This window comes from Pongo pygmaeus, chromosome 10, assembly GCF_028885625.2.
Source record: "Pongo pygmaeus isolate AG05252 chromosome 10, NHGRI_mPonPyg2-v2.0_pri, whole genome shotgun sequence".
Taxonomy (NCBI): domain Eukaryota; kingdom Metazoa; phylum Chordata; class Mammalia; order Primates; family Hominidae; genus Pongo; species Pongo pygmaeus.
In genome coordinates this window covers 129266006-129286565 of record NC_072383.2, presented here as the reverse complement: position 1 = coordinate 129286565, position 20560 = coordinate 129266006, and the positions used below count along the sequence as shown (strand labels likewise).

At 42.7% G+C, this 20560-nt stretch overlaps 1 protein-coding gene across 7 annotated transcripts in view; it reads left to right on the top strand.

Annotated features, from left to right (window-relative positions):
• Nucleotides 1-20042, top strand: part of RIMBP2 (RIMS binding protein 2) — a 317525-nt gene extending 297483 nt beyond the window's left edge. For 4 of the 7 annotated variants that reach the window (XM_063646813.1, XM_063646811.1, XM_063646812.1 and 1 more), the window contains 6 exons: nucleotides 721-902; nucleotides 2222-2390; nucleotides 7352-7455; nucleotides 8947-9018; nucleotides 16369-16503; nucleotides 18633-20007. In XM_063646813.1, the coding sequence (XP_063502883.1) occupies nucleotides 721-902; nucleotides 2222-2390; nucleotides 7352-7455; nucleotides 8947-9018; nucleotides 16369-16503; nucleotides 18633-18821 (851 nt within the window). In that variant the 3' untranslated portion in view covers nucleotides 18822-20007. Of the gene's footprint in view, nucleotides 1-720; nucleotides 903-2221; nucleotides 2391-7351; nucleotides 7456-8946; nucleotides 9019-16368; nucleotides 16504-17019 lie in introns of all 7 variants that reach the window. The other 3 variants (XM_063646814.1, XM_054443055.1, XM_054443052.1) reach the window with 2 other exon arrangements.
• The last annotated feature ends 518 nt before the right edge of the window (nucleotides 20043-20560 follow it).

Here is a 20560-nt window from a genome sequence, read left to right as displayed (position 1 = left end):
CTCCTCAATTTTTTGGAATAGTTTCAGTAGAATTGGTACCAGCTCTTCTTTGTATGTTGGTAGAATTCAGCAGTGAATTCATTTCATCAATATTGGTCTATCCAGGGTTTCAATTTCTTCCTGATTCAATCCTGGGAGGTTGTGTGTGTCTAAGAATGTATCCATTTCCTCTAGTCCAAAAGAACCACTTTTAGAAGCTGGGTGGTATATGGAGTTGAAACCCAACTCACCAGGAAATTATTAATTCACTATAATAAGGATGCGTTTGTTGCCAGTTACATATTTACCTAAGTGAACAGTTGGTCACCTCTATGGACTCTGACTAACATACAAATGTATTTTAAACGTGGGCTGTGCTTAGCTTTCCATTTTGCAGAGTGTGTGGGTCCTGGGAAGGCTCCCCAGCATGGGCCATCCTGCCCCTGGCACGGCCGCAGCTCCTGCCCCAGCCTGTGCTCTCTGAGGAGGCCCCCGAGGCTCAGCCCTGTCTCAGTGCTTTCACACGCAGTGTGGCCAGGTACAGAATGTGGCTGTAGTTATGTGCTTCTCCAATTCATCTGACCTAGACCTCCTGATCTATTTCCGCCTACATGTTAAGACAAAAAAGACAAAAGTCAAGGAACCGCTGCCATCCTCACTGCTTTCCAAAGCTGAATTTCCTGTGCGCGCTCCTCAGTTAGACTCACTGCCGCTCTGTTCTTCACCCCCACTTGCTCGCAGACGATTACGGGCGAGACCGCCTTTCTCCAGACTTCTATGAAGAGTCAGAAACTGACCCTGGTGCCGAAGAGCTCCCGGCCCGGATCTTTGTGGCTCTCTTTGACTACGATCCGCTCACCATGTCCCCAAACCCAGATGCTGCAGAGGAGGAGCTTCCCTTTAAAGAAGGCCAGATCATCAAGGTGCGGGATGGCTGCCTGGGGGCGGCTTCATCAGCCCCTGAGGCAGGTCTGGGTCATGGGAGCAGAGACTGGCAAGAGGGTATCGACTTAGAGATGGCCTTCTCCTGCAGGCCATGGGCGAGGCATGGGAGGAGGTGGCATGGTGCTGTGACAGCTAGGGCCCTGCCCTCTGCAAAGTGCCTTCTCCAGCATCTGCCCAGTTTGTATGCACACAAACACACCCAAATATGTCCTGTGAACTCTGGATTCTATTAGGGCCTACGTTGTTGAGAAAAATATCACAGGCTCCAAATTTTAAAACAACACTTGTCAGTCAGCAGACAGGCAGGGAAGAGAGGAAGGAGGGAGAGGGAAAGGGAGGGAAAAAGGGAAGAAGGGAGCATCAGCAGCTAGAGGCTGGAGTTCCATGCCTTAGTTCTTTAACACACCTGATGGAGGTTGTTTCCTATCCCTTTGGTAGACAGTTCCTTTTTTTTTTGAGACAGAGTCTTGCTCTGTCACCCAGGCTGGAGTACAGTGGCACCATCTCAGCTCACTGCAACCTCTGCTTCCCAGGTTCAAGTGATTCTCCTGCCTCAGCCTCCCGAGTAGCTGGGAACACAGATGCGTGCCATCACACCCAGCTAAATTTTTTTTGTATTTTTAGTAGAGACAGGGATTCACCATGATGGCCAGGCTGGTCCCAAGCTCCTGACCTCAAGTGATCTGCCCGCCTCGGCCTCCCAAAGTGCTGGGATTACAGGCGTGAGATCCAGCCTTCTGAGAGGAGAGGAGCCTTGTGAGTCTCAAGTAGGGAAAATGAGAGAAAGTGTGCTGTTCAGTAGGAGAGGGGAAAGAAAGAGGGCCTTGAACCCTGTTTGCAGTTTCAGCAAGGGTCCTGACGGTTGGCATTTGAGAACAGTCGGAATGCCTGCTGTGTGGCACTGTCTTGTTACGTAGGAACCCATTTCAGGCAGACAGAAACACCGCTTTGTGCAGCCTACCTGGTCCTTCCTGGTGGAGCGGGGTCTCATCACGCACCCTTTTAATGTGCGTGAATTTAAATACATGCATTCATCCAAGCAAACACCCTGCCTGATGAGAAGAATGGCAGGTTGTCCAAATGCTGGATGAAAAACTGGCTCTTGAGTCAGTCATAGAGCGAGGGGTACATGTACACATCTACAGCATACATGTGGGTGACCTATGCAGGTGATTTATGGTATTTTAAACTATATTTAAAATATATTTTCGACTATACTCACTTACCATCAGTGGGACTATTGTATTTCTGAACCAATCAATTACAATGCTTGATTTATTTTCCCCCATGGTTCTAGGTTTATGGTGATAAAGATGCTGATGGATTCTACCGTGGGGAAACCTGTGCCCGGCTTGGGCTTATTCCTTGTAACATGGTCTCTGAGATACAAGCAGATGATGAGGAGATGATGGATCAGCTTCTTAGACAGGGCTTTCTCCCTCTGAATACACCTGTGGAGAAAATAGGTAAGCACAAACCCCTATTCGACCTTCCCTGTGCATTTTATCGCACAAAACACCTGCCGCTCAGAGAGGCAGGCGGTGATGGGGAGACCCCAAACTGCATCATTTAAATATGCCAAAGTCATGTAAATGTTGACCAGTGATTTTTCTTGGGCAAAAGCCACCCTACAAACCAGGACTGCCAGTAGTCTCCTGCGTGCTTTAGGGACACAGGTACACCTAAGTGTGAATACACAGATGATCTAATGGGCGATGAAGTACAGTCTTGCTTGCAAAAAATTTATCACATCTAGAAAACACATGATTAGCCGCTTTCTGGTAATGTGGTTTGAACATCAGCCTGTCTACAATAAATTTCAGTGGGTGGTCGGGGGAGTGCTATGCCTTTCATTCTTTAGGTGACCTTTGCTTATCCAAGAGGCACAAGCTCTTTTCTCTTTAGTTTGGGTAGACATGAAACTCCTTCATTTATCTTAAGCCAGTCTGCAAGCACCAGTGAGAATGCAGCAAAATTATTTTCAGTGATTTTTTAAGCAACATTATATTTATGAGTTTTAAATTTTTTCCCATGTGCAATGACAATGTCCTCATTTAAAAAAGCCTCTATAGTCTCAAAAAAAGCCTCTATTTTTTCTAAAAAGCTGTAGAGAGATATCAGTTTTATATCATTCATATTTAAGGTTTAATACTTCAAAACTTGATTAGCTTCTAAATCAGACTTCAAAGACAAAATTCAGTGCTTCAAAGACTATACATAATTTTAAGGATAATCACAAAATCAAAACATTTCAACCTTTTTTGGCATTAATAAACGCATTGTCTCAAGATAGAATCCACATCTAATAGTCGAGGTTTAGTGTGAATATATCGCCCACATTAAATCCATGAGATCAAAGATCTTTGAGCCCTTTATCCCCTCTACCCACTTTTGTTAAGATCTCCTTTCCCGAAGTTGACTAAGACTGTTTCAAAGAGAACACAGGCCATGTACACCACAGACCCAGAAAGTATAGAAGAATTTCTGTTAAGGAACAGTAACTTGATTTATATTATCAATTAGATTAAATTTTTTTATTCTATTTTTCTAAATGTGGATGGCCAAGGGAACCTAGCCTGATATATCTATGTGCCCCCCACCCATTGCCAGAAACTATCATCCTTAATGGTGAAAGGCTGAATGCAATCCTCCTCAGACCGGGCACAGACAAGGACGTCGGCCCTCACCACTCCTTTTCCACATCATACTGGAGGTCATAACCAGGGCGACATGGTAAGGGGAAGTCACACCTGGTGTACAGACTGGAAAGGAAGGAATACAACTTTTTCTATTCACAGATGACATGGAAAGCTACTTAGAAAATCTCAGGGAATCTCAAAGGATAAAAAAGTTCCTAGAACTAACAAATGGAGTGTAGCAACATCAACGGATACAAGGTCAATATACAAAAAATCAGTTGTATTTCCATATGTGAGCAATGAAAATTTAGAAATTAAAATTTTTAAAAGTAGTGCCGTTTACAATGACACAACAAAACATGAACTACTTAGCATTAAATCTAACAAAATACGTGCAGTATTTGTATGCCGAAAATCAGAAAACACTGAGGAAAGAAATCAGATACCTAAATAAATGGACAGAGAGATCATATTCATGGACTTAATATTGTTATGTCAGCTGCCCCAAGTGAGCCTACAGATGCAGTGCAAGACCATTCGAAATCTGTGCCAGGATTTATGTAGAATCAACAAGCTAATTCTAAAATGTATATGGAGGAACTAGAATAGCCAAAACTATTTTTAACAAGAACAAGAAGGTTGGAAGATTCACATAAGCTAATTGCAAGCTTATTACTACAGAGGTATGCTAATCGAGACAATGTGGTATTGGAGAAAAGATAGAAACATAGATTAATGGGGCAGAACGAAGTCCAGAAACACCAATACATATGGAGTCCACTGATTTTGGACAAAGGTAAAAAGGCAATTCAACAGAGAAAGGATGCTCTTTTCAATCTTTGGTGCTGGCATTACTGCACATCCATATGCCAAAAATGAATCTGAACCCACACTCTCACCATATTAAAAACTTAAATAAAAATGGATCATACTTTCAAGTATAAAAATTAAGACTCTAATACTTCCAGAAGAAGAAAACACAGGAGAAAACTTTATAATAATCAGGCAACGATTTCTTTGACAGGACATTAAAACATGATACATAAAAGGAAAAAGTCAATGTTAGGCTTCACCAAAATTAAATACTCTGCACTTAAAAAGTGCAGAATAAAAAGCCACAGGCTGGCAGAAAATACTTGCAAGTAAAACCCACTGGAAAAAGCACTTGCATTCAGAACACACAAAGACCTTTCAAAACTCATCAATAAGAAAACAACCACAGGCTGGCAGAAAATACTTGCAAGTAAAACCCACTGGAAAAAGCACTTGCATTCAGAACACACAAAGACCTTTCAAAACTCATCAATAAGAAAACAACCCAATAAAAATATGTACAAAATATTTAAGTGACCTTTCACCAAAGACGATATGTGGGTGGCAAATAAGCACATGAAAAGATCTTTAACATCATCAGTGAAACACCAATTAAAACCACCCTGAGAAACCAATGCACACACACTGAGAATGGCTAAGACTAAAACGGCTGGCTGTCGCAGGTGTGGGCACAAAGTGTGCCAGGTGGGCCTCTGCACTGCTGGTGAAAATGGAAAATGGCATCACCGCTTTGCGAAAGTTTGCTGTTTTCTTATAAAGTTATATATGCATTTACAATGCAATCCAACAACTTCCCTCCTATACACTTACTCAAAAGAAAGGGAAACATGTTCACACACACAAAAAATGTACGTGAATGTTAATAGTGGTTTGACCAACGGTCATCAAAATCTGGAAACAACTCAGGTGCTTTTAGCTGGTGACTGAGTAATAGAACGACGGCACCTCACACAATGGGGCCTACTCAACTCAGGTGCTTTTAGCTGGTGACTGAGTAATAGAACGAAGGCGCCCCACACAATGGGGCCTACTTAGCAATGGAACAGAGCCACTGCTGATACAGCCAGTGACAGGGGTGAATCTCAGAGGCGTCATCCAAATGAAAGAAGCCTGTCTCAGAAGCTACATTCTGGGCCGGGCACAGTGGCTCACGCCTGTAATCCCAGCACTTTGGGAGGCCGAGGTGGGTGGATCATGAGGTCAGGAGATCGAGACCATCCTGGCTAACACGGTGAAACCCCGTCTCTACAAAAAAATTAAAAAAAATTAGCCGGGCATGGTGGCGGGCGCCTGTAGTCCCAGCTACTTGGGAGGCCGAGGCAGGAGAATGGTGTGAACCCGGGAGGCAGAGCTTGCAGTGAGCCGGGATTGCGCCACTGCACTCCAGCCTGGGCGACAGTGCGAGACTCCGTCTCAAAAAAAAAAAAAAAAAAAAGCTACATTCTGTATGAGTCCCTTTCAGTGACATTCTGGAAACGGCCAAGGTCTGGGACAGGAAACAGATCTGTGGTTACGTCGGCTAAAGTGACTACAGAGGACCATGGCTAGTCTATATCTTGATTGTTGTGGGGTTTCTGGACCGTGTGTGCTTATCACAACGTAAAGTACTGCACGCTGGAAAGAGTGAGCCTTAGTGTATGTAAGTTTGACCTCAGTGAGAAGTACATGTATGTTGTTATGCCACCTTTCAAAAGTCATACTTGTAACATTCCCTGTAACATGAACAATGCTGAGAAACACTAACCTCTGGAAAAGGTCCGAATGCAAGGAGACATACACGTGCAGGTCCTGCAGAGGACACATGTGCACAGAGGCGTGTGTGCGTCCTGTAAACTACAGCAGTGGCTCCTAACCAGAACCCAAGGGGAGAGTAATCGCTGGAATTTTGCAGGGCTACACAGCTGGCCCCTGTACCTGCTGAAAATCACTGAAAAGCCACATCGCTGACTTTAGTTGCTGTTAAGATATTTGCCTTTGATAGTTTTCATCTGTATGTTTAGAATTCCCCAAATCAAATGTAAGCAAAAAGTGGCTGTGTTTAGAAGAAACACATAAATGCCAACTTTCGCCAGGAGGAAAGTCCTTCACAGCCCCACCCTTTCAGTCTGACAGGGGTTTCATGATTGGGCCAGGTTCTATGGCTCTCCACTGAGGCCTCCTTACGTCCTGAGAGTTTTCACCTGTTATCTGTGTGGAGCGCTCACGCTGGGCAGAGCCTAGGGCAATTCCTCTGCAGCCCCTTCTTAAGCTTCTGAGTATGCTGGGATGACGCCCAGGCCCTGATCTGTGGCAGAGACAGAGCCAGGCCGTGGGAATGCACCTCTAAGTTGACTGTGCAGAGCTGGGCTCTTCTCCACGGCCGCTGCTAAACCACAATGGAAGGATGCCAGGGAAGCAGCATGAGGGAAGCCACTGGGCTGGGTGGAGAAGGCATCCCTGTTTATATTCGTGCTTCTCCTGAGGACAGTGCCTTAGTTTTGCCTCCGCTTAGGGGAGCATGACTTGATTTTGTAGCACCACCATAGTTACACAAAAAGGCACTTTTAAAACTGTGTCTATGGGGCCTTCCCAGAGCAATGTCACAACCGTGCACTCTGCAGGGCCTTCCGAGCCACAGCCTCCCCGTGCTGGCCAAAGCCGTCTAAATTTGCTGTTTGAGAGCCCCGTGCTTCATGTGAGTCTCACTGGTTTAATGGACAGACTGGAGGAAGGAACATGTTCATGTTAGTCTAAGGGGGAGAAACCATACTACAGCAAAAATATAAGAATATGGAGTCCCAGACGACTGACCCAAAGTAGAGACGTTTGCTGATGTGAGTGCCCACGAGCACGTGGCCCTGTTAGCAGTGCCAGGTCTCGGCTGCATTAGCCACGTGTGACACGGAAGGAGGGGAACACTGCTAAGTTTGAAATAACCTCATGATGGATTTCTTCCCCCCTTGTGATTTGAACAGAGAGAAGCAGGAGAAGTGGCAGGCATCATTCGGTATCGACCCGGAGAATGGTGGCCCTGTATGACTACGACCCCAGAGAAAGCTCGCCCAACGTCGATGTTGAGGTACCAGACAAACACTGCGCTTCACGATGGACACAAAACCACACCCTTCCCTTCCCTCCTGGTACAACACCCTGAGGCCACGTGTGTTCACCTTCCATTCCTTCTCTCCGAACCATCTGTAGGAAGGGCTGCCAACCCGAGGGATGGCTGATACAGACATGGCCACGCAGGAGAGAAATCATGGGATTCCCAGGGACATGGCCAGCCCCTAACAAGCCCTGTCCCTATGGCTCAGATTTTCCTGTGCCATGACAGAAAAAGCAATCTGTCATCCACATCTAATGGTGATGCCACCTGAGGGCCATCTTTAGGAGAGAAATAAAAGCCCATCACATGTGCTCAGCAAACAAAAGCAAAGCAGTCAGGCCCCACACATAGAACAGAACAGTAGAGAGGAAAGCAGTGATAGGTGAGGTTGCGTCGCCCGGCACAGCTTGGGATGCCTGGTGTCTTGAAGGCTGAAACCACTGCCTTCAGAAATGAGAGATGGGGTTTCTAGTCTCTGCAGCTACCAGCTGAGATGACAAGATGTATGTGAACCCATGTTACACAGTACTCTGCTCTGACAAGCCACTGGCTCACCAACTGTATTCCCTCATTTTGACATTTAGAAAGAAAATGTGTTTGGTTGTGAATGTTGTCTAGATTTCTGCTTCCATGTTCTGCTGGGTGACTGGGAACTGAAATGTGCTGGGTCAGTTGGACCCCTGAGGGCAGTGGGGCATGTTTGACACCGCCTGCTTTGGGGCTGCAGCCCAGCCCAGTGTAGACACTGAATAAAGAGATGTTTAGGCTGGGTGCGGTGGCTCACGCCTGTAATCCCAGCACTTTGGGAGGTGGGCAGATTGCTTGAGATCAAGAGTTCAAGACCAGCCTGGGCAACATGGCAAAACCCCATCTCTATAAAAAATATATAAATTAACCAGGCTTGGTGGCACACACCTGTAGTCCCAGCTGCTCAGGAGGCTGAGGCAGGACAATTGCTTGAACCCGAGAGGCAGAGGTTGCAGTACGCCAAGGTTGCACCACTGCACTCTAGCCTGGGCAACACAGTGAGATTCTGTCTTAATAAATAAATAGATGTTTCATTAATAATTGAGTAGGTTTTAAAATACTCAGTGAAAGGATATTTACGTAATGGTCCTTATACTGCAGAGAACATTTCCCTAATATTCCAGGCTTTTACAATTAACTATTTCACTAGCTTTAAAAATGTATTACCAGTAGAACATGGTAATAATCTTGAATTTCGGCCAAAATCATCAAAGCACTGCAGCATTTTCCTTTTAGGTGGACATTACCTTGGTTCGTTCTTACTTTCTAGAAGACCGTGGACAGAGCCATTCATTAGCTTCTACCTTTATTTGACTGAAGGAGTAGATTAATACCAGAAATTCTCAAATAGTAAGGGAAAGCATAGAGAACTTATTTTTAGAAAACTACGACTGTTGTGTAGAAAAATACTATTAATTTTATGTTTCATCTCCACAGGCTGAACTTACATTTTGCACAGGAGATATTATTACAGTTTTTGGTGAAATTGATGAAGATGGATTTTATTATGTAAGTTTTTGAAATATCAAGAAGTACCATTTGATTTTTGTATTCTTTTTCATTTTGTGTGTTTTGTTTTGCTAGTCTGTTCCTTCTCTTAAAATTGGGCATGAACGTCATATGGCTGCTGATAGCTTTGCTTAATTGGCTGAGTTATAGAACTTTGCTGAATTATACATAATCTAGAAAGTTGGGACTGTGAACTTCATTGTTTCTTCCTTGCTAATACTAGTGTTTTCAATGTATATGCACTGTAAACAAAACAAATACATTCATATTCTTATTTTTTAAATTGCTGCCACCCTAACATTTACAAAACAATTTAAGTTTCTAGATTACTTATTGTATAGGTCAAAAATAAATTTTAGGAAAAGGAAGAAATACAAATAAGCAAAAAAAAACAAAAAAAAAACATAAATAAAACCCCACAGATTTTAGGACTTCTCCCTTACTTTTTATCTAGAGCCAACTGCTGTTAGCAGCACGGAACCCCCTGCCCCGCTTGCTGCTGGTGATTCCCCGCAGGAACCTCAGAGCTACCCTCCTTCCTTTTCTGTTCCCCTGGAGCCTGTCTCGAATACTCCCTGGGGCAAAGAAGGGAGGGAATGGGGTGGGGTTATCTCAGAGTTTCTGCAGCTGGGGCATCTTTGCAAGTAGCTGTGCCTCCCTGACCAGAAGCCCACAGGGCCACTTAGGACCCTGTGCAGAGCCCAGTGGGGGTCCCCATCTTGCACATGTGTTTCCACCTGCTCCCCCACCACCTTTATCACAATTGGCAAGAAATGATGACATCCTGGACGGTAGGTTTCTCTTTGAGTCAAACAGATGTTACAGCCACAGGCATGTGTGGAATTCCCAGGCTCTCTCCTCTGCCTGGTTTCTGATTTTTAAGAGTTCAGGCTTTGGTGAGGATATTCATACCTTGTCACATGTGTTTCAAATAGTTCTTTCCAGCTCAACGTCTGCTTTTTAACTTTGTGTGTGTGTGTTTCCTTCTCCATTTTTGTTGTTTATTAAGGATGAATTTTACGTTTGCATGTGGTCAAATGTTTCTGCCTTGGGGGTCATGCCTAAAAGGTCCTTCAAGGTGATAGAAATAATCACCTCATTTTGTTTCAATTTTATAGTTTCACTTTCCACATGTAAATCTCAAGTATCTACCATTTTTTCCTAACTATGAGAACTAATGTCTCAACACATTTACTAAATAATCTGCACTTTCCCTACTTCAAAAAAATCATTTTTTAATAATAAAAAATGTAATACGTTTTAAAATTAAAGTGTAAATAGGAATTTAATACTTAAGAGTATTTATGGACTTTAACACTACTCCATGCTGTCTTAATTACTGTATTTTTATAATGCATTTTTATATTTGGGAGGGACCATTTTATAAAGAGTCCCACCTCCACAACAAACCTGTAATTTTTTGTTTAGATGTACATTTAGCTTTTGGAAGAAATAGACATAATATTGTCTTTCAATTCTGACATAGCATGTGCCTCCTCTTAAAAAGTTTTTCCTTTCATCTGTCAGAAAAGATTCATAGATTTATTCTTACGCATCCTTTATATATCTTAAGTTTACTCTTAGGAACTATATAGATCCAATGGCCGGGCCCGGTGACTCACGCGGAGGCCGAGGCGTGCTGATCACCTGAGGTCAGGCGTTTGATATCAGCCTGGCCAACAAGGTGAAACCCCGTTTCTACTAAAAATACAAAAGAATTAGCCAGGTGTGGTGGCGGGCGCCTGTAATCCCAGCTACTCTGGAGGCTGAGGCAGGAGAATTGCTTGAACCCAGGAGGTGGAGGTTGCGGTGAGCTGAGATCACACCCTTGCACTCCAGCCTGGGTGACAGAGCGAAACTCCGTCTCAAAAACTGAAGGGGGTGGGTCGCCTCTTCACACCTGTGGGTGTTTCTCGTTGGGTGGAACGAGAGACTTGGAAAAGAAAAAGACACAGAGACAAAGTATAGAGAAAGAAATAAGGGGACCCAGGGGACCAGCGTTCAGCATATGGAGGATCCCCCTGGCTTCTGAGTTCCCTTAGTATTTATTGATTATTTGTCGGTGTTTCTCAGAGAGGGGGATGTGTCATGGTCACAAGACAATAGTGGGGAGAGGGTCAGCAGACAAACACGTGAACAAAGGTCTTTGCATCATAGACAAGGTAAAGAATCAAGTGCTGTGCTTTAGATATGCACGGACATAAACATCTCAATGCTTTGTTAAGCAGTATTGCTGCCCGCATGTCTCACCTCCAGCCCTAAGGCGGTTTTTCCCTATCTCAGTAGATGGACCCTACAATCGGGTTTTATACCGAGACATTCCATTGCCCAGGGACGGGCAGGAGACAGATGCCTTCCTCTTGTCTCAACTGCAAGAGGCATGCCTTCCTCTTATACTAATCCTCCTCAGCACAGACCCTTTACGGGTGTCGGGCTGGGGGACGGTCAGGTCTTTCCCTTCCCACGAGGCCATATTTCAGACTATCACATGGGGAGAAACCTTGGACAATACCTGGTTTTCCTAGGCAGAGGTCCCTGCGGCCTTCCGCAGTTTTTGTGTCCCTGGGTACTTGAGATTAGGGAGTGGTGATGACTCTTAAGGAGCGTGCTGCCTTCAAGCATTTGTTTAACAAAGCACATCTTGCACAACCCTTAATCCATTTAACCCTGAGTTTGACACAGCACATGTTTCAGAGAGCACGGGGTTGGGGGTAAGGTCACAGATTAACAGCATCTCAAGGCAGAAGAATTTTTCTTAACACAGAACGAAATGGAGTCTCTTATGTCTACTTCTTTCTATACAGACATATTAACAATCTGATCTCTCTTGCTTTTCCCCACAAAAAACAAACAAACAAAAAGGAATTACATAGATCTTATTGCGATTGTGAATGATTTTTTCCCCCAGTATATATTCCACTGGTTATTTAGAAAACATGTTGGAAAAGCGTGTGTGTGTGTGTACATGTCCCCCACAAAACATTTTTCTGAATGCATTTATTTCTCTTTTCAACCGATTCCCTTGGGTTCCCCCAGATTGTCATTATTTTGCCTCCTCTCCACCAATATTTATAATTGTCATAATTTTTGTCTTACTAGTCAGAACAATTCTGAATAACAGAGATGAGGAAATCTGTGACTTATGTATTTTAGTAGGAATACCACTAATATTTTAAAGTGTTATATGTAGGTTAGACTATCAATAAAGACAGATGGTCTTTATAATGCAGAGAAAGTATCCTTTATAATGGTAAGAAAGTTTTAGTTTGCTCTGCTTATTTTTCATCGGTAAATTAAATTACTGGCCATCATATATAATATTTTTAAGGCACTGGAAGTTGATTTGCTAATATTTTATTCAGAAATTATATTCCAGAAATAATAATCTGCATTCTTTGGAATACCTTTGTTGTAGCTTTCGATATCAGGATTATGCTAGAATTACCAAATAAACTAAGAAAATTTCAACCTTTTTCTATGCTTTGGAGCAGATTAAGTGACATAGGAATTACTATTATTTGAAGGTTATTAGAATCTGCCCAAAGATCCTTTAGGTTCAGTATCTTTTTAGACTGCAGTTGCACAAAAGTTTTTATTTGCTTAAATGGTTATCTTATCAATTTTTAACAATCTACATATATTTAGAGGAACGTACTTTTCATTTAGATTTTCACATGTAGAAACAATGGGCATGGTGCTTTCTTGGAATTTAAGATTTTTCTAACTTGTCTGCATGTTTCTATTCCTCAGTTATGTTTTATCTTCTTAGTTTCTTGAATAGTCTTGCCTAAGTTTTTATATTATAGTGGGAATCAGATCTAAATTAATATTAAACGTATGCTTCTTTTTATTTACCACTCCTCCAAATGGTTTTAGTATGATTTTGCTGGTCATGTTCACTGAGCGGACTGCCCAGTTCATTTAAGTATTTCTTATTTGATAAACAATGACAGGGGACACCTAATTTGACACCAAAAATCTTCAATTTCTTGGAACTTTGTTTTCTGATATCTGTAACCTTAAACATCTCGAGAGAGCGCACTCAAATACTCCACCAGTCCTAATATCGTAATATCACCTTCCTCTTTCTCTGTTCTGCTATATCCCATATCAGTAAAACAAGCGTAAGCAGGGACCCCCGAGGGACTCCTGCTGTCCTCCCTGGGCTTTTCCTCCTTTTGCTATTTCATAATTGACATCAGCCCCCATTAAGTCACTGAAGACTTCTAACACCCCATCATATTTTAAAGCGCATGCTGTTCTTGCTATAGCCCCGCATCTCGGTATCTGAAACCTTAAATCCTGTACTTTCCTATGTCAAAACCAAGCCATCACGTGGCATACTAAGGTACGGGAGATAATCCAGAGAAGTATGCAAACACGAGTGGACATTTTACTGACTGGGGTAAAGAGAAAGCCGGTAGGGAATCAATTTTGGTGTTTTCTGCCTTTCAGCCTATTCCCGTTCTGTCTGGACATTAGGCCTCCAGGTGGTTACTGTTTGGCCTCAAATCAAGAAGTGGTGGGAAAGGAGGTGTAGGAGAGAAGCAGAGATCAGATTACAGAGGTACTAAGGAGGGAAAGGTCAAGGTGAAATTTTTTTAGAGAAAGTTATTCTGTGAAGGGTTTTGATGGTACACTTTTGAAGAGGGATGGGAGTGGGTCCAGGAGGCTGGGTAATATGCTATATGGAACCATCCAGGCAGGAAACATGGCCCGAAATACGTCAGTACCAGGGGAAGGCAGACAAGAGGCCGACTCAAGATGATCTCATCCAGCATTCACTGTCAGAGGGACAGAGAATGTCGTCTGGGGGAGCCTTAGATTCTGACCTAGGTGATGGGTGCCCTTGAGAACACAAGGATAAGAACAACGTTGAATGGAAAACCTGGCTTAGAAACTCTTGAGCTTGAGGGGTATGAACAGGACATCTGAGCCTCTCCAAACGGAATGGAACTTAGGCCAAAGCAGTATTCACACCGCGAGCAGCTCCCGTCGTCAATTCGGACACAGTAGCACGCAGTGGTAGAGGCATCAGACATGGGGAAGGGAGTGACGTGGCACATGTATGTTCTGACGTGGATTTTACTAGGGCTATGTGTGTTCAGCCCAAAAGAACAAGAGCAATAACCAGTGCAGGCGGTTCCACCCACATTCTACTCAGCCAGAGCAGGGGCTGGCCTGGAGGCCTGGCTCTACAGGAGCCTCTGGCAGGTTAGTGTACACATGCCTCTTGTGGTGTGAGCATGACACCAGTGGAGATGTGTGCATAACATTGTGTGTGTTCACAGAACACAGTCCCCAAATATAAGCCAACTACTCCATCTGGTGCTCAGCCAAAGGAAGAATCTTTTCTAAGGCTGGAGGAGAAATCTGGCTGTTAGACCTAATGAGGGGGGGACTTGACTGGTTATAACTTTTGAGTGTCTTTGTATTTAGATGTTATTAAAAACCCTTGATAGGAAGAAATCACCAGGGGCGCATGCACAGTAAAAAGGATAGGTGGCCTAGAAATAGTAATGTCAACAGAGAAAAATAAGCTAATAATGGAGCCGGTGAGAGAAGGCCCAGGGCAGTCACAGGTAAATAAGAGTAGGATCTTCAAGGTCCAAGCAGAAGAGTGGGGCGGGGCAGGGCAGTGAGTGTGCACCTGGCAGGGTTGCTGAACAGGAAGATGCAGGAAGTATGTGGGGCTGCCTCTTCCAATTAATTTATTTTGTGATAAAATCTACATAAAATTTATCTAAAATTGGCCAGGTATAGTGCCTTAGCCTGTAATCCCAGCACTTTGGGAGGCTGAGGCAGGTGGATCACCTGAGGTCAGGAGTTCGAGACCAGCTTGGCCAACACGGCGAAACCCTGTCTCTACTAAAAATACAAAATTAGACGGGCATGGTGGCATGTGCCTGTAATTCCAGCTACTTGGGAGGTTGAGGTGGGAGAATTGCTTGAACCCGGGAGGTAGAGGTGGCAGTGAGCCGAGATCACACTACTGCACTTCAGCCTGGGTGACAGAGCGAGACTCTGTCTCAATTAAAAAAAAAAAAGATATGAAATCATTTTTAAGTATTATAGTTCAGTAGTGTTAAGTATGTTTACATTGTGCAAACAATCACCACCATCCGTCTACAGAACTCTTTCCATCTTGCAAAACTGCCATCTTGTTTTCAATAGCAGCTGCACCATCTCACCTTCCCACCAAAAGTGCACGAGTATTCGTTTCTTCGTATCTTCACCAGTACCTGTTTTTTCCATTTTGTTTTTGATAGTAGTGTGAGGTGGTACTACATGGTTTTGAATTGCATTTCCCTGGAGATTCGTGGTGACTGGCATCTTTCCATGTGCCTGTTGGCCACCTGAATCCCATTTTTGGAGAAACATCTTTAATTGGGTTTTTTGATGTTCTTTATGTGTTCTGGATATTAACCCCTTAGCAGATAGATGACTTGCAGACATTTTCTCCCATTCCACAGGTACTCATCACTCTGCTGTGTCCTTCACTGCACAGGTGTTTTGATGTAGTAGGCTCTTTATGTCATTTCCTAGACCATATAAACAGAGAAACAGGATTCCGTGTTGCCCAGAGCCAGCCAATTTTGAACTTGGTTTAGGCACTTTAGGGGCAGATGAGTTTGGGGAAGAAGTGACGTGGTAGGCCTGTGAGCCACTTGGTGCAGATGACCAGTAGGCAGATGGACTTATGGATCTCGACTTTAGACAAGGCATAGATATGTAAATGAGTAGAAAGATCTGGAAGGATATATACCAACCTGAAGCAGTAATGTCTGAGGAGGTATCAACAGACACTTTCATTTTCTCCATATTGTTTGAATGTTTACGATAAGAACGTGTCCATGAGTAAGAGGGAGGACAGTCTTAAGGCTGAATAGATCAGTAGCGCTCAAGCTTGCCGGCATGTTAGGACCACCAGGTCTCCACCGTCTGAAGGTGTCCGTCATTGGTCTGGGCTGGTGTGCTGAGCGATGGTGTTTTTAGCAGCTCCCTAGTGCCTCAGATCAGCCAGGCCCGAGAGCCACTAAATGAGATCTGCCAAGGAGTGTTTCCTTCAGAAGCCTGATCCTAAGAATCCCAGGGGCTCTTTGGCCAAAAGGCAGATTCCTCAGCTCCCCACTGAACAGGCGAAATCAAGACCCCAGGAAAGGGGCTTAGGACTCTGCATGTTGCTGAGGAAAATTTGGAAACCCTGATTTACAGTCCTTTCAAGTCCTGCCACTTTTGAACCAGAATAAACTCACCAGGTACCTGTACTCTGAGCTGTATTCCTTTAGCTAAAGCAAGATGTGGGTTTCTAGAAAAATAAATTCTTCTGCCTCACCCCTGGTGTTTTAGGGGGAGCTGAATGGGCAGAAAGGCCTCGTGCCCTCAAACTTCTTGGAAGAAGTGCCTGACGACGTAGAAGTCTATCTTTCTGATGCTCCATCCCACTACTCTCAAGATACGCCAATGCGCTCAAAGGCAAAAAGGGTAAGCAAACCTATTTAGCCTTTTTAATCTCTGTCCCGTTCTGCCATATGTGGTCTAATACAATCTTTGCACTGATATTTTTATATCTTGGGCCGAAAAGCATATACCCTGAATTTTTTTTCTCTGCCCTTAAGCCATGGGAGTTGTGCCTAAAAATTCTTAATTCTAAATCTTACTCATTTTACAAAAAAATGACCCTTTCAATTCTAATCAATCAATCTGCCTTTACTCACAAAGAAATGTCCCATCCTACATTATAGAAACACATTTCAGTTTGATCAAGAGTGAAAAGGGGATGGCTCCTCTTCAGATTTGGTGGGCAATGGAGGTTATTTGCCCTCTGTTAGGACTTTAGTCTCTTCACAAGGATCCAAGGGCTTCTCAAGCATATTTAACTATTAGACTACATTCATGTTTAGTATCTCATTTTTATTTTATTTCATCACTGCAAGTTTTTATATATTATATTTTTATATATATATATTTTTATTTCTTTGCTCATCTGCTTGGAAACAGAAGAAGAGTGTTCATTTCACACCTTAATCAGGCAATGTAGCCTTCACGTAAGTGAGCAACTGAAGATACCGATAAAGATACCAACTTAAGCTACCTTAAACGGGCCAATGTGGTAGACTTAAGGCTTCATTGTGGGGTTAAAAAAAAAAGATAAAAAGAAATATGTCTCAAAAAACTATTGGACCTAAATAATTAGAATATTACTTGGTCTCAGTTGTAAAGCAACTGAATTTATAGTGAAGCAAATCATCTTTAATAATCATTTCCTACTATTTGCATTAAGAATATTTGAAAGGCCAACATTGGGAACATATTTCTTAACAAGCTAACTGTGTGTTTACATAGAGAGAGCTGCATATTGCATTGTTAGCCACTCTTGGAAAAAGCACAACCTAACAAACATGTTTACTATAGGAAGTTTTACTTTAGAAACTTAACCCAAGGTCAAGCAGATGAGTAGTGAACACAGGTGATCGAGTGTTGGCTCTGAACACTCCAAACGCTGGCTCGAATGGCCAGAACGTGTTTTCCTTAAGTAACCATGCCTCTACCTTACGAGAGAGCTATGCTCCTCCTCAAAGCACAATCATCCTGTGAGAGAAGTTGCTGCAACACGGATTTGTTGTTGGTATACCAATGCAATACTAAGTTGTTGATGAAGCATGCAGCTCAAACGATCGCATTAGACGGAATAGATGGTATCTTCAGGTGTACTTTGGGATGCTTTACTAGGTGTTTTCCATTAGAATTAGACCTTGATTTTAAATCCAAGCAAGCTTGAAGCCCCTTGGCTTACAGCATTTGCCTGCTGCATACTGAACACTCACATGGCAAGAGTTGCTCTGGAGAGGTAGGGCCAGAGGAATGCTGCTGCTCTGTCAACTCAGGCACATACTTAGCTGTAAAAGGAAGCGAGGTAAAGTCGTCCTGCAGCATATTAGAGTAAAAGTCTACCCCTCTGAAGCACTATTAAGCGCTTAACGTATATTGAAATACTACCATGTGCTATCTACTGAGGAAGATTCATGTTCAATTATTTGGAAATAATGCAAGCATCCACTAAGGGCCTTTAAGCTTTCTTTGATTATAATTAAGGTTCATTTTAGTTTTTTTTTTCTTTCAACCAGTGTGCCATCTCCAATATTTCTATAGTATACTAACCAACCCAGGAATGCACTTTAACAATATCAGGATTTTATATAACCAAATAGTTTCAAATACAACAAAATTCCCTTTATGAACTTTTGCTTTTTAAAAGATTACTGATGGGTACTCGGCCAACTTTACTATCAACCTAATTTCAGATAATGTCTCCCCTGCCCTTAGTCTTCATTTATGAAGTGAATTATTACCTGCCTTAGCTTTGCCAAAGCAATGGCCACCCTGCACTCCCTCGAGACAGAGAAACGGAACCCACACATTTATGTCTGGGCCCTCTCTCTGGCGTGCTGTGGGAGAGGACCTTTGCTTCTCATGGCATACTTTAACAACTGAAAGAACAAATGAACCCCCTTGACCTTTCCTGGTGGGAAATGGGGACAGTACGATGTTACCAAGTGAATTCTGTTGTTGGCGCTCACACACTCAATAAACTGTAACACTGTACCTACTAGGTTCCTCCTGAGGGTTCAGGTACAGCAAGGAGAGCTCCATCCCCCACAGTCCATCTCCATTCGGGGTCACCTACGTCATCTATGGGTTCTGGTAGTCCTGGGAGAGGCAGGGAAATGTCCTCGAAAAAGAAAAAGGGGCTGCTTTCCAAAGGCAAGAAACTGCTGAAAAAGCTGGGTGCAGTGAAATGATTCATGTGCTTCCGGACAACTGCCAAATCTATGTAATTTTCTTTAATTCCAAACTAGGGCTTTCATGACTCAAGTACTTCCTAAAAAAACCCAATCTTCTCCCCTGACACCAGTAGAGAAATGCACTTTTGCACTACCATCCACTTTAAACCAACCGCGAGAACAAAGAGGAGCGGTTGCTCTCTGTCACCGCTGGCAGTCTGCTCTCATTGTCCAAGCTCTGATTTGGGAGGTGGGAGGGGACGTCTTATTAACAAACGGGGGCGCATAGCTATCACCTGTAGCTCCCTCCCTACCTGTAATTCCAGTCTTTGTGCATTTGTCATCCGCCCTTAAAGGAATGATTTTCAACCTTTCTCCCTTCTCAAAATGCTTGCCTCATAATGCATAACTTTCACTTTGACTCTGGTCTTGAAATTCCTAGTTTAATTCGCCTTGATGTTCTGCCTTATAAATGCACAATGATTTGTACTGTCTAATAAAAACACAGTGTATACTTTGTATGTGTCGTGCATTCAGTGGTCTTCATCCTCACTGATACAGTGGTTCGAGATCAAGTTGTCCAGGCTGTGCATTTTAAGATGCTAGTTTCAGTCTTTCAAAGCCAGCCAGGCTACACACACAAAATGTTTACTCAATCATTCAAAAAAGAGAAAAGGAGAGAAAGTAACTTTGGTAAAGCACCAGTACTCCAACCTTCCAGAAAGCCGATAATCTTCATTGCTTTTAATGTTCTATTCTGTGGCATATGGTTTTCTGTTACTTTCGTTGTCAAAATGCCATACCCAAATACACAGCAATGAATGGCACACAAGTAATCCACATAATGCATAAGCCACACCAAAGCCAGACTCAATTTAAATCTGCTCCAAATGAGTCCATACCCATCTTCATCATTGGCATTTGAACAAAAGACTTACAAAGTTGCTGGCAGATGTATTTGATGGTTACTCTTTTGTAATTCTTGTCCACTTGTAAATTGTTTTTACTCTTTATACATACTTTTCAGACTGCCTTTCTTTTGTAATTTATGGACGGTTTATAAATGAATGACAAAGCTTTCCCCATTGTGTCTTCAAAAACTATTATAAATTGTAATATAATAGTATGTGGTAGATTTATTAAAGGAAATCCATGTGTGGTTAAGCTCTGTGTGGGTGTGTGCATGTGCACAGTTAGTGTAAAATATTTTCTAGAAATAAAATTTGTTATTTTATACAACAACACTGTTTATTCTCTTTGTTTTAAACATTTTATCATAGCGGGATAACTGAATTCCTTTCTCTTATGTTTACAAAAAGCACCATAACCTTACCGTTTCTGGGAGTAGTTTTTTTTCCAAAAATAATTTTGGTCTATGTTTTGGGAGCCATTGACAATGTTGTGACACTCTCGTACTACCGGTAACAGTCCAGTCAGTGACAAACAAAAGGTCATTCGCACGGAGTCAGTATAAGCACTACCAGGATGAATTCAAACACAAATTGTTAATTCCCTCTGGCAGCTTTACAATTCAAGTGAAATTAATGAACAGCTACAGCAACATAATACAACAAAATATAACTTCCCAAATACACAGAATTTTCCTAAAAGCCTTATTTTAGAATTCTCCAAGTAACCAGAGGTCTTTTCAAAAAGAAAGAGGTAAAACCAACACACTTACGGCAAGATGAAAATATAGTTCAAGTACATAATTTCATGAACCTATAATTTATCTCATAATTGCTACCATAATATCT